At 33.0% G+C, this 15,158-nt stretch overlaps 1 protein-coding gene across 1 annotated transcript in view; it reads right to left on the bottom strand.

Moving 5' to 3' along the window:
- Positions 1 to 2,169: 2,169 nt before the first annotated feature.
- Positions 2,170 to 15,158, bottom strand: part of LOC140433300 (uncharacterized) — a 36,006-nt gene continuing 23,017 nt past the window's right edge. Inside the window, exons 5-7 of the mRNA XM_072521331.1 lie at positions 12,420 to 12,621; positions 7,010 to 7,185; positions 2,170 to 2,541 (exon numbers count right to left, since the gene is read on the bottom strand). Of these exons, the coding sequence (XP_072377432.1) occupies positions 2,363 to 2,541; positions 7,010 to 7,185; positions 12,420 to 12,621 (557 nt within the window). The 3' untranslated portion in view covers positions 2,170 to 2,362. The remainder of the gene's footprint in view (positions 2,542 to 7,009; positions 7,186 to 12,419; positions 12,622 to 15,158) is intronic.

The raw sequence follows: 15,158 nt of genomic DNA, 5'->3' as shown, positions 1-15,158 counted from the left end.
TTGCTTTCATGCTTTTTAATTATTGTATCTCTCATATTACTTCTAACCAAAAAATGATCAGAGTCTACACGTTAGCCTCTCTGTACGTTTTCACATTTGTTATTAATTTGGCGAACTTATTTTGTATTAAGATGTAGTCGATTTAATTAGTTTCTTTTGATCCCGGAACTTTCCATGTTTCTTTATATATATTCTTTCTCCTGAAATACGTACTCAATATTTTTATCCTGTTTTCAATTGCTAATGTAATCAATATTTGGCCATTAATATTTGTATTCATATGATTACTTTCGCTGCCTGTTGTTTTTATATGTCTTCTCTTCTAATCTTTGCATTGGCGTCGCCTATAATAATCTCATTTTTCATAAAATTCATATTTCGCTTCTTCTCCTTTTTTTTTCCGGTGAAGTGTGTATAATCATTAGCGATATCATGTTCTCTTTTCCTTTAACTCTAATTGCACACATTCTATCAGATTTTTTTACAAATCGTTTTACCTGCTCCACGTTTTCATGTACTAGAAAACCCACTCCAAAATTCCTATTATTGCCTCCACTTATATAAAATCCTCTACTTGTTGCCTCCAAAATTGCGTCCACTTATATAAAATGTGTATGGATGAACTAATCTTTTCAATGTTGTTTTCAGTCAAATGTGTTTCTTGTATTGCTATGATAAGTATTTAATATTTCTTAAGTTCTTCTATCAGGTCAATTAATGCTCCTTCCTCGTATATTTCATGTCGCAATATTTGGGTACGTATTATTATTTTTGGTTTCGCTATTTATGTTCAAACTCATTTTCCTGTTCATCGCTAGGGTCCGTCGGCATAATTGGTCGCCTTTTCTTTTTCACTGCTATTTGCCGTTTTTTGGGTCCATATTTCTAGAATTTTCCCGTTTGAAAGTACCGTTTCCGGTCCATTCCCATTTTATGCCATCCACAAATAGTTTTTTGTGCTATATCTACACGTTTTTACCTTCAGCTCTTAATTCCTTCCCTTTATTTACAATTTCCTGCCTCATGTGTCTTTCTTTTTCAGCTAGGTCATCGTTGATGAAGATCTTTTCTCCAGTAAAGAATATACGTTTGCTTTTTTCTTTCATTAGCTTGTTTTTCTCTTCACCATAATCTTTCATTTGTATCAGACATATATTGTTTCTTAGCTTTATTGCAGATTCTATTTATACATCCCCTCTTAGATGCTTTTGTATAAAATCTTTTATGTTATTTTTTAAGAGTAGTTCATCTGTTGCTACTGTTGGTAGACCCGTAATTACTATGTTATTTCTTTTCATCTGTTTTTTAGTTCTTTCTACTTTGTTTTCAACCTGGGTTAATTTGTTTTTTGTTCCTTCCTTTTGCTTTATCTTTATATTTTCTTGTTACAGCGCTCAAAATCATTTCTTCTCTATATTCCTTATTTTCATTCCTGAATTCTTTAAATTCTCCCATCATCTTCTTGAACATACTCATAACGTCATTCTCATCTTCTGAATCTTCTTCCCTTGGTTTTCTTTTGCTTGGGATTATAGCAGTTATTTGCTCTGAAGGAAAGGTGAAGTTGACCTTCTTTTCTCTTCTTATCTTCTGACACATAACCATTACTGTCCGAGTGCATCATATTTGTATCTAAGGAGCGCGAAAGGAACTAGATCCACTTCAACTGCTTAAAAATCCAGTTCCTATCAGTCCTCAGTTAGCAGAATTATTTTTACCTTTGGCAACGTCGCAAATCTAACGGAAAAAGTTCCCCTTTTATGACTGTTTCGAATTGTAAATAACCTCACTTTACATATGTAAACAATCCGTAAATTTTCGCTACTAACTGCGATATTTTGGGTTTTAGTAGGAAAAAAACTTACTTCTTATCTGCTTAGTACACCGTTGCCCTCCCCACGTAAGTACATGTAGGAGCATAATCGGACATGAGTATGATCGGAAGGCTGTATGACAGGTGTATCCAAGACTTTAAGTCTTTTTCATGTACACTAGCTCTTATGTATTGATTTTTTGACTTCCACATTGAACGCAATTGTCAAAACAACAGTTTCCTATCCAGAAGCTGAAACGTTAATAATTTTACATTTTACTTCGGCTGTTACCGTTATTTCCATTTTATTCTTTAATATACAATTTTCATATAATGAAGCATATGATATAACAAGCAAGTGTTTACCAGTTTGTTTAGCGTTTTAACTCCAATGGATACCATATTTACAGGCAGAAAGTTATGTTCCCAATAGGTTTTCATTGATCAAACATAATTCATGAGTTCATAACACAAAAACTTGTGTTATTAAATTAGGGAAAAAATTTAAAATACAAATAAAAGTTTAATAAAAAAAATTATATAGAATTTTCAGTTCACTCCCAATAAACCTTCCGGATGGTCTTCCAGATATCCTGAAAAGCTTGCATCAATATCTCGCATCTTGTCTTCTATGGATCTTAGACGTCGAAGATCTCCGCGAATCTTTTTGACTTGATCTGACTTCCACATCCGTAATACATTAACTGCTTTTTCTCTTGATACAGAATCTATAAAAAGAGTGATTATTAATTTTTAATATGATAGAGAAACTTTGTAATAAATCGATAAAACAAAAACTGCTATCTCTTATATTGTATATAGCAGATTATTAAAATCACCGTAATTTTTCGGTAATAATGAAGACATTCATCGTAATATTATATCAAGAGTATGATTTTTATGAAGATATCAGAGCTGCTATACAAAATTCAAAAACCCATTAAGATTCAAACAAGACGAGGCACAATCCGTTATGGGAAACGGATTCGTCTTTTTACGTCTGGAAAATCTCTTTGTAATGAACTTATTTTTCAAAAAGAAACCCCAACCTAAGGGTACACACAATAGTCCGAACCAAACAACAACAAAATGATATAGTTTACGATGTATCAGTATTGAATAAATTTTCAACAGGAAGCGACCAAAGATTAATTAAAGCAAAGATCAGTTTTAACATTAAAGTAAAAAGAACAAAAATCATTAAAAAGAGCTAAAGATGAATTTTTTTAGATGGTATGACACTCTATGATGAAAATATTACCACGAGCTTGGCTACAAAATACTTAGAGGATATCAGTATCAATGAAAGAAGAAGAAGAAGATGAAAGAAGCTACTGAAAGAAGCTGAAAAGAAATCTGTCCTCGCGCTGAAAACAAAAACAAAAAATTAAGTCACAGCACACAATATCTTTTACAGGAAAGAAGAACACTTAGAGAACATCAGAATTATAACAAAAATCTTAGAATCTTAAACAAGAAACTTAAACGAGGTTAGAAAGGATGTGAGACGGTACAACACGATGAAAATATCTAGAGTAATGAATAAAACGAAAGTTTGAAAGTACTCAGACAAAACATGTCCATTGGAACAAAAAACATCTACAAAATAAAAAATGAACAGGGACAAATCATTGAAAATCAAGATCAAATTATGAACACGGCAGAGAGTTTTTATAGGTTGCTTTAATAATATAGCTTTATAAGTCATATATTAAAATAAACAGCAATATATCCAGAGTGGATCATTACCAAAGATAACTAACCAGGGATCTGACATTTTACCAGACATAACACCAAATGAAGTTCAAAGGTTAGTGCAAGAAATGAAAAACAATATGTTTCACCTATAAATATTGGCGGATGCCTTGACAGTGATCAAAATATTACGAGTATAGCGTGCTCTTGCTAAACTATTCAATAGATGACTCCAGAAAGCAGTAACACCAACTCAGTACCATAACGCGGAAATTATTCTACTTTATCAAAAAGGCAATACTACCGACGTTAGAAACTACAGGTCCAAATCTACTTTCCTATGTTTATAAACTTTTTACAAAAATAATTACGAAAAGTTTAGAAAATAAATTGTAATTTTATCAGTTAATAAAATGGGTTTTAGAAAAGACTGTGGATCAAACGATCATCAATTAGTAATAAAAAATCTTAAAAGTGTACTGAATATAACAAACCATTAGTTCTAATATTTATGGATTAACAAAAAACCTTCGACACCACAAACCAACAAAAAATGTTGAAAGCCTTGACACAATGCTAATTGACTGTCGGTATATAAATGTAAGTTTACACAGATACGCCAAAGGTAGTTTTAGAGTGGGTGATCGCATACTCAAACATTCACAATGTTTGAGTACGTCAGGGGGACACTATATCACCGAAACTGTTCACGACACTTTTGGAATATATTTGTAAAGGGGCAAATCTGACCGACAAAGGCATACATATAAACAAAGAAAAGCTTAGCTATCTGAGGTTTGCAAATGATATTGTGCTAATAGGTGATAGGATAGATAGGCCAAGGAACATAAAATTAGCTCTACTTTCCTCTTTGAAAGGGGGATTGCAAATCAATATGTCTAAAATCCAGAAGATGACAAATCTGGTAGTCATGTAACATTTTTTTATAGTTAATATATTAAATTATTTCTAATCCTTCTACCCCGTTGCTGAGACGCCGATGGTCGTATTTGCAAATAATATATGCGCGGTTAGTCGGTTGACCATTAGGAAATTTTATTGAAAGTTACCGAAATATTACGGGGAACAATCTACCTACTTATTTAAAAACGACGGTTTAGGTAATCCTCGGTTAATTCCTTCCAGCTCTAAGGCCGGGTTCCTTTATGATAAATTTGTTAAATATCACCGAAGGCACGTTGTCGTAATTTTTCCGGGAAAGAGAACGTAATTCCGGGGATTTTATATTTCATCACGTTCCTAGCTAGAAGGGTAACGTTAGTTTCAATATCGTTAGAATCTTTTTACCTTCTTAGAAATCCATCTAGGCTAGCCTATCATTTTTGAGTGGGAGATACCCTCACCTTTTTTTTGGCTAGTTTGGTAAAATTTTAGAGGAACCAACTCACTTCCCGGTGGGCATTGGTCGAGTAAAGACGCTTTGCTCACATTATCGTCTCTGTGTACCTTCTCTGTGCATTTTCTTTATAAGTGTGTATACACTTGTATATTTGAGTTTTTTTGATCTAATACGATATTAGATTAAATATTGGTATAGAGTACCTTTAATTTTAATTAACCTCAGTGCTTGAAACAAGTAAAGTATTATAGTAAATTAAATTAACTTCAGTGAAATAGTGCAGCAGTCATCAGGAATCATCCTGATCGCCCATATCTGGGCGAATAATATGGTATTCTATCATATTTTTTTTCAATCATCTGGGCGAATCTATATTCATCCATGTCTTCACCTGTAGTTGAGAGTAACTACTGATTTTTACATTCAATATTTTCTTACGAACTTTCCATCAGTTACTACGAAATTTCAATAAACATAATTACGAACATTTAGTTCTTAATCATTAAATAAAAGTGCGAGATAGATAATCAACTTAACCAAGTGCGGTTTGGTTAAATTTTTATTTCGGTAACCGTTTTGTATTCTTGTAAATTTATATTTGATTAATTTTTGTTATTTGCTATAATAGTTATGCATTTTTAACCCAGTGTCTCGAGATACGCCCATTAAACAGCAAAGAGAGACCTTTAATCAACCTTGGTTGAATTTTTTCTTACTCGCTATCAGGCTCTCTTCGCTGATAATTGAACCTGTGCATTTTTATATTGTTGTATTTGTAAAGGTACTTATTATTCATGTTACTGCTTATTTTTATGTGTACACCACCATTTCATAATTATTGATGGTGTATTTTTATTACTTGTATGTACATTCAGCTACCGACATCATTGTGTTGTTGAATATATTGTTTTTGTTTTATGTATGTATTTTATTTGTCGACTCCTAAGAAAGTTTCCTGATATAACCATAACTCTGAATATTTGCTTTTTACCTTTAAATATTACTATACCTTTGACCAGTAGAAAGATCAGGCCGATTAAGTTTCGTAGGTAAGTAGATGGACGGAGTCCACCTAATATATTTATTATTTTTTTATCTAGAGTGTTGATTAAATTTATTGAGTAATTAACTGTTAAGATCTTTCCTTATATTTGGTCTCAGAACCAAAATATCTTTCTTTATTTCTTTTCTTTTCTAAGGTTTCTTAATTTTCTCCTTAAACCCAAAAAAATTAAGTGGCGCCCTGTTCCCTATCTTATCTTATCTTTGGTAATTTTACCCATCTATCTTTTTGTTTATTTCTGTATCTTTTCCAATATGTGACGTTATCCTAAGAACAGTACAAAAGATCTGTGTGGCTCAAAGAGCGATGGAGTGTGCCATTGGGGGGTTGGGAGTGTACTATTGGCGTGGGATTGGGGGTTTCTCTATGAGAATAGCAACGCTAAAATAGAACTGGGCAGGTCACTTGGCTCAAATGATAGATATTTGGAATAGAGACCAATATATGATGCTATTTCGACCTACCGAAGTAGAAGTCGTCCACTAATACGATGGACTGACGATGCCATAAAACAAACTCGAAACAGATTGGAAATTATAGGAAGAACTATGTTCAGTAGTGTACAAGCGAAGATTGAATAATGATGATGATGATGATGATGATGATGAATATTTCGATGACAGAGCACCGTTTTTGAGTTTAGTATTTCTTTAATTTTTATCTCTCACTTTTCTTATCTTTTAATTTTCTAGTCTCAAAAAACGATTTTAAAAAAGAAATTTCTGTTACGAGTTCACTGTAAATAGATATACACTAGTAATACAGATGATTATGCACTTAGTTTTTTATTTAAATGTGCAAGACTTAAAAAAAATCAAAACTCAATATTTTTATCATAAATTTATAAACCGAAAATTAAATTTTTTGACACCATATAAAAGAATAGAGAACACATAACACCTTAAGATTATACACCTATCACGATTCTACTCGTAATATTTAATTACAGCAGTATCAGAAGCAGTTGTAAACAAATTTAATAATCACCACCTAAGCCAAAACCTAACCAGTAAGTACTTATATTTCAAAATACAGCTTAAAGCAAATCCAAGACCTGCGTTTAAATGAATCTACTCACCAAGATTTTCAATGGAATCGACACCACCGGCTATCTTAAGTTTTTCTAACTCCTGCTCACATTCTAAAGATGTCATCGATATTGCTTGGTCGCCAATTAAGTATTGATTTAATGGACCCTTGGAAACAATTTCTGAATAATTCAGCGAAAACGGAATCTCTTGAGTTATCATGGTACTAGAAATAATAATTAGGTAAAGAATACAAAATTGGTGTAATAAAGTCACCAATGAAAAATGATTAAATAAAAACGCAATAAATGATCACCATGAGATTGATCATCATCATCATCATCCCGTAGCGCTACAACCGTGGGTGGGTCTTGACTGACTGTACAACTTTTTTCCAATTTGTTCGGTCTTCCATCAACCTAGGGTCAAATGGAATGTTCATTTTCCGGAGATCTGCTTGGATGTTATCTCTCCATTGCATTCTGGGACATCCGAGTGGTCTTTTGCCTGTGGAAATCTCTTCCCATACCAGTTTTACAAGTTTATCGTTATGCAGTCTGTGCACGTGGCCTGCCCATCTTCTTCTTCTTCTTCTGGTTCCTATCCGTTTCGGATGTTGGAAATCATATTGGCAATCATGACCTTGCTCGCTGCGGCTCGAAACAGCTCCGTTGAGGTTTTCTTAAACCATGTTCTTAAATTCCGCAGCCATGATATTCTCCTTCTACCGGGTCCTCGCTTACCTTTGACTTTACCTTGCAATATAGACTGCAGCAGGGAGTAACGGTGCTGATTTCTCATAACGTGTCCCAGATATTGCAATTTTATGCGTTTGATCGTAAACACAATCTCTGGTTCCTTCTTCATTTTTTTTTAGAACTTCGTCCATCTTAGTCGCTGTGATTTAATTTCTTGGACAATATCGGCGTCATTGTAGAGTGCTTTTAATTCGATATTGGTTCTGATCTTATACTGGTTTGTGGTGATGTCATGGCGAGGTCCGAAAATTTTTTTTAAGTATTTTTCGTTCAAAGCGTCTGAGCTTTTCTTCGTTTGCTTTGGTCATGGTCCACGTTTCGCATCCGTATTTTATTACAGGTCTGACGATGGATTTATAGATTTTGATGAGATTGATCATGAACTATAAAGTTAAAGACGAATCATTTAGATAAACGAAAAATTATATTTTATGAAAAAAAATATATGCAATATAACATATTGTATCCTTCGTAGAAAACTTTAATACAGTTTATGATTTTCACTGGTACCCCATATAATCTTAGGATTTTCTACATCTGTACCCTATTTTCAGAATCAAAGGCCTTTTTAAAGTCGATAAAACTTAGTCAATCAATATTTTTATTACAGTTATTTGTTTATTTCAATATAATTCTAAGGGTGCAAATGTGGTCAATGGTGGAGTTTTTTATCTAGTTCCCGCCTCAATCTTTTCAATAAATTTTTGGTCAATACTTTAGACGAGGCTCTTAATACTGTTGATGCACGCCAATTATTGCATCGACTCAGGTCTCTTTTTTTTTTAGGTATTTTATAGGTCTCTTTTTTTTTAGGTATTTTATTAGTATCAATCCCTTATTCCGTTCCTTTGGTATTTCTTCGTCAGTCCATCTCTTGTTCAAAAGTGTTTGTAACATTTCTATAGATTGTTCTGTATCTGTTATTATTAGGTCTATGCTTAGATTAAAGAAACCATTTTCTTTCTTTTCTTCTTTAATCTAAGGGTTTCTTTAATCTAAGGGTATATGGGTCTATTGTCATTTCATGCGGCTTTTCCATTCTTTAAAAGTTTAATTAAATTTCTAATTTATTTCCGTGTAATTTCTCTAATATTTATTTGTAGCTCTGGTGATTCTTCTTCTTCTTATATAATGTGTGTTCATGCTTAGCATATATTCCCTCGAATTATTCCTTCCATATTTGTATTATTTCTTTCTCATTTTTTATTCTGTTTCCTTGTTTATCCCTAACTTCTCTTATATTTCTTTTGCTTTTCCTGTTAGGTTTAGTATTAAATATTGTGCTGGTAGGTTTTTCTAGCGCTGCTTTCCCTGATAAATTTAAAATCTCATTTATATAGTTTCTTTTATCTTTTCTGGCTTATTTTTTTTAACTTCTGCGTTTTTTGCCTAATATTTCCTTTTAAGTGCCCTCTCTTCTTCCGATCCTTCCTTTTACAGGATTTCTGTTTTAATTTTTTTCCTTTTTTTCTATCAGTGTTAGAGTATCTTTAGTTATCCATTTTTTGTTTTCTCTTCTTTGACTAGCATGTGGTCTGCCTCTACATCTGCACCTCTTAAGTCTCTGATATCTTGCAACCAGCTTCTCCATTTAGATTCGAATGTTATGTTATCTATTTGGTGCTTGTACCTGCTTCCTGGTGATTTCCATGTTTCCTTATGTATCCATTTAAAGATGACTTTAATGACTCCTCGTATTATAAGTTCATTTTGTTGGCAAAATTCGATTTTCATTTCCGTTTCTCTCCCCTATTCCCTCATTTCCCATCACTGGTTTATGTTTTGTATTATCATTTCCTAATTCCTAATATTATATATATTATAATATATATATTATAATATTAATTCCTAAGATTAATATAAACTTAATACAAGTATACGCTCCTACAAGTAACAGTACAGACAACGAAATTAATGAATTTTACCGTGTATTAAAGCAAGCACTAAATAACACAAAAAAACACGAAATCTGTGTAATAATGGGAGGCTTCAACGCTAAAGTAGGAGAAGACATAACTCCCGGAATTACTGGAGGATTCGGTCTTGGGGAAAGAAACGAAAGAGGTGATAGATTGGTGGAGTTCTGCCAAGAGGAAAACTTTGTTATCACCAACACATGTTTTAAACAACCAAAAAGACGTCTCTATACATGGATATCACCGAGAGATGGCCATGGTAGTGTAATGCGTAACCAAATAGATTATATCATGATTAACAATAGATTTCGAAACTCATGTAAATGTACTAAGACATATCCAAGTGCCGATGCAGCCACCGATCACAATTTACTGGCATCTAGAATCAACCTAAAATTAAAGACAATCAAAAAGCCTTCCATTACAAAGAAATACGATAGACAAAAACTAAAAGAAGAAGAATTTAAACATCACTTTGAGCAGACAATGAACGAAAAAATTCGAGACAACATCACACAAGTATACAATGTACCAACAGTCGAAGAAAGATGGGGTAACATAGAGACTGGTATCATCGATACAGCAACGCAAAGTGGAACTGTCACCCATTATAAAAAGCAAGGGTGGATGAAAGATGAAATAATCGAAATGATGGACGAAAAAAGACAGCTTAAAAATAGAAATAACTCAGAGTATAAACGAAAGCATAATCTGATTCGAAGAAAAATCAGGGAAGCCAAAGAGCTATGGATGCGAGCAAAATGTGAGGAACTAGAAGAATTGCAACAAAAACATGACGAATTTAACACACATAAGAAAATAAAAGAAGTTACAGTACACAAAGAAAAAAAACACCCATAACATTAACGAATAATGAAGGTCATGCACTATCCCTAGAAGACAAAGTAATGGAGGAATGGGAAAACTACATTAAAGCATTATTTAAGGATGATCGAGGATCACTACCTAACTTAAGTGCAAATACAGGACCATCAATCTTAAAAGCTGAAGTGGAAAAAGCCATACACCAAGCCAAAAACAACAAAGCCAGTGGACCAGATCAAATATACAGCGAATGGCTAAAATTACTCTCAAATGACAGTATAAAAGAACTCACTGTACTTTTCAATCAAATATATGATACCAGTGAAATTCCATCGGACTGGTTAAAATCGATCTTTATTCCTCTACCTAAGAAACCAAACGTCAAGAAATGTAGCGATTGTAGACTCATTAGTTTAATGAGCCATGCCGTTAAAATACTGTTGCATATTCTTCTAAACCGAATTAACAACAAGTGCGAAGAAATAATTAGTCAAGAGCAGTTCGGGTTCCGGAGATGCCTTGGAACTAGAGAAGCACTATTTTCTATGCAAACAATCCTTCAATGATGTTGGGAGGTAAGAAAACCCGTATATATCTGCTTCATTGATTTTGAAAAGGCATTTGATCGCGTTCAGCATACCAGACTAATTACCGCCTTGCAGAGCATCCAACTAGATGAGAAAGACATCAAACTTATTGCCAAACTTTACTGGAACCAAACAGCCATTATTAATACCAACAACAGCGAATCAAAGACAGGGCTGTGTACTGTCTCCCACCCTCTTTAACGTGTATTCTGAGAATCTATTTAGGGAAGCTTTAAAAGATCAAAAAGAAATTATCATAGAAGGAGAAATAATTAACAATATACGGTACGCCCACGATACTGTGATTCTAGCTGAAAACATCGACGATCTGCAGGAGCTAATCAATAGAGTTGACATGGAATGCACAAATTGGGGACTGTCGATAAATATCGATAAAACTAAATACATGGTGACCAGTAAAGTGGATATCGGCGCAACCCAACTGATATTAAACCAACAACCGCTGTAGAGAGTTCAGAGATTCAAATACCTTGGATGTTGGATTACCCAAAATCTGGATCCATCCTTCGAAATTCAATGTAGAATTGAACAGGCAAGAAACTCATTTAAAAAATTCAAGCCTCTATTATCCAATAACTCATTAAATTTGGAAATCCGTGAAAAGTTTACAAGATGTTACGTGTGGTCTGTACTTTTGTATGGATGTGAAACTTGGACTTTAAACGCCGATATCATGAATAAAATCGAGGCGTTTGAGATGTGGTTGTACCGAAGGATACTAAAAATTCCATGGCCTAGCAGAACCAGAAACGAAGAACTTCTTCGAAGAATGGGACATCAACGAACTCTATTAAATATTATTAAGAGGCGTAAACTAGAATATCTTGGACATATAATCAGAGGACCAAGATATGAGTTCCTTCAGCTAATTCTCAACGGTAAAATCGAAGGAAAGAAATGGATATGACGGAAGAAACTCTCTTGGTTGAGGAATTTGCGGCAGTGGACAGGTTTGACAGCGGACCAATTGCTACACGTAGCGTAAGACCGATATCAGTATAACAATATTATAAGCATGGTAGTCGCCGACGTTCCGTAGGGATATGGCACTCTAAGAAGAAGAAGATCATTTCCTATTTTTGCATTAAAGTCTCCGATTATTATTTTCATATTTCGTCTAAATTGATTGTTAATCTTATTATACGTTGTTTGTAGTTGTTCATAAATTTCTTCCTTCTCATCTTCGTGGTTTTTAAGGGTGTGCTAAATTATCGACCCTTGTCACTTATCAGAAATAACCCTTATGATCTAAACATATCGAGTCCTTGCTACTTTATTATTGGCCATTCTTTTAATATGGTTCTTGCCAGAGACGTTAAAGTATAAATAAAAAAAAAACTTTAAAATAATTACCTGGAACCCAAAGCACCACCGCCATACCGAACTGTTTCATCTAACCGACTGGCTGGGCCTATATCATTGTTTAAATCGGCATAATTGTTTATTAGAATGTTTTCAATTGCTTCCATGCAAAGTGCTATATCTTGAGTGTAATCACCAGTTCCTGTTTGTACTGTTTTAAGAAATGCCAAAGCCCATTGTAATTGGCCTATACCTGAAATATTATATTCCAAATAAGTCAAAATATGAACGAATAGCAAATAACAAAATAATAAAAATCATTTATTAATGTCATATTTGGTTAAAGCGCCGCTACAATTGTGGAATTACCCAACAGTAGGCTTGGATTTTGACAATGAGTAGCCCCCTTCAATTGATTGTTGGACTTACAGTGAAATTGTTTTAGAATAGATATTTTAGGACGCTTTGTTTGAATAACTAAGAGGGTATTTCTGCCCAGTTTTCGGACCCATATGTCAGGATACTTCTTGTCAGGGTATTATATATTCTCTTTTTTGTCTTTATCGTAATGTTCTTATCCCACAACACTGAGTTTAGTTGTCTTATACAGTTTCTTGTTTGTCTCAGTCTGTTGTTTATATCTTCTTCTGTTGTTCCCTGGTTCGATATTATGGTTCCTCAATACTTGAATTTATCTGTTCCATTTATTTGTCTTCCCTCGTCTATCTCTAGGTTTCTCATATCCTTATTTTCTGTTGTTAGGTATTCGGTTTTCTCTAAGTTTATTTCCATTCCGTTGTTTTTATATTCTTTTTCTAGTTTTCATTTATATATATATATATATATATATATATATATATATATATATATATATATATATATATATTTTGTGATATTTAAAGTCTTGGTGCGCCAAGCAATAATTAGCTAATTAATTTTTTTGATTAATTAAAATTATTTAAATGATATGATTATGACTCTATCACAATTTTTAATTCTTTTATCTCAGGGTTAAATTCGTGCTTCAATATCTATGCTATTACATGTGAAAGGTAAGGTCCAGAGAATACCGGAATAATAAAAAACACATATGATCTAACACTATATATTGAAATAAAAATAATGAAATAATTCACACTCAAAAATTTTCAATAAACAAATCTCATATAAGGATTCTCAAAATTTTGTTCTCCGTACGTGAACAATCAAAATTAATGGTACAAACAATATTAATTGAAAACTCAAAATCCCAAACTATTCTAACTCTCCTAATCAAAATATTTATATCTTTTCTAAATTACGTGTAAAAATTGTGTTATCAATAAAAGAAAAAAAAACTGCAGAAAACAAAAATATCTCTCTCTGATGATGAGTGGTCCAAATCCTTGTTCCTTGTAGACTGTATTATCTCCTCTCAACCGCTCCCTATGTAATCAGCAATCTTACAACAGATTGTTGCAAGTATATCGTCCTTAATGATCTCCTTCAAAAGCAACAATCATTCAAATTATGATAGCCTTTCTCCTCTCGATAAACTGAATCTCTCGTTGGCCCGAGTGAAAAATTGACTCTTGGAATATCTTCTCTTTACGATAAACTGAATCTCTCGTTGGCCTGAACAGTGACTCTTGGAATATAAGTAGGAAAATATGACTTACAATATTTTGCTGCTTCAGCTTCTGTCAGATACACTAACTCCACAAAAATTCACTAACATTCAACACTACTGCTTGCTACTTCTTGGGAACCACCTAGAGAACAATCCCTGTTCGTCTTTCAGACTTGGAAAATCAACTGATTATCTTTTCTCTCTCCTCAATCTCGCTAAACTTTTTCCTACATACTTATCCCACCTTTTTCAATCTCCGCCAATCAAAACTCGTCACAATTCCCCCATTTTTTCATTTCGATAACAAACAAATTTTTACCTATAATTATAAATTTCCTAAAACTTATTTACAAATAATATTTTTCTATAATTCTTAAAAACTAACAAAAACCTCTTTCTATAATCCCTTCTATTGTCTTTAATCACTGCATTAATGTATTTCAATTGTCTTTGGATTTCACTTAAAATTATGCGGGTCACTCAAGTATAACAAAGAAATAATTTATGCAAAGCTTACATTTTATTTAGTACAGGTAATCCAAGAATTTAATAACTTTCCTTCTCCGAAATGTTTGTTGGATATTATCCTACTTATCTGAATTATTTTAATGTTTTTGAACTTTGAAATATTTTTAAACAAACCAATATTTTTCTCGATTTTACATATCATAACAAATCCCCGCCATTTGATCTGCCGAAAACTCTTTGTTAAATTTTAAAAATGACAAAAGTTTTCTAGGATCAAATTATTTCACTATGTTATTAAAATCTACTTATGATACTGATAAATGTCGTGAATGTTAAAATACCCCGTATATTGCCTGTCTTTATACGGGATTGGATACATTTTCGTTTTAAATTTTTCCAAGTATTTTCCCTTAAAAGAAAGTTCATAATTTTTAGCCACTCGGTTTACTTCATTAACAAGATCTCCATGGTTTCCTAAAATCTTCTCTATTTTCTTTCCCATGTTTTCTCCACAATTTATTTTTCTTTCATCCTCCTTTTGTTCACATGTGTTCACTGTCCATAATACTTCTTCACAAAATTCTGGATTCTCGTCCATCAGTGCCATTTTTTCTTCTGTTTTCTTTTTATCCTCTAATTCCCTTTGGTATTCCGAGCACCATGTTTCTATTCCTTTCATTTCTCTGATGATACCTTCTTTTTCTTCCTGCTTC

Source organism: Diabrotica undecimpunctata, chromosome 2 (assembly GCF_040954645.1).
Source record: "Diabrotica undecimpunctata isolate CICGRU chromosome 2, icDiaUnde3, whole genome shotgun sequence".
NCBI lineage: Eukaryota > Metazoa > Arthropoda > Insecta > Coleoptera > Chrysomelidae > Diabrotica > Diabrotica undecimpunctata.
This window is presented reverse-complemented; position numbering and strand designations above follow the sequence as displayed.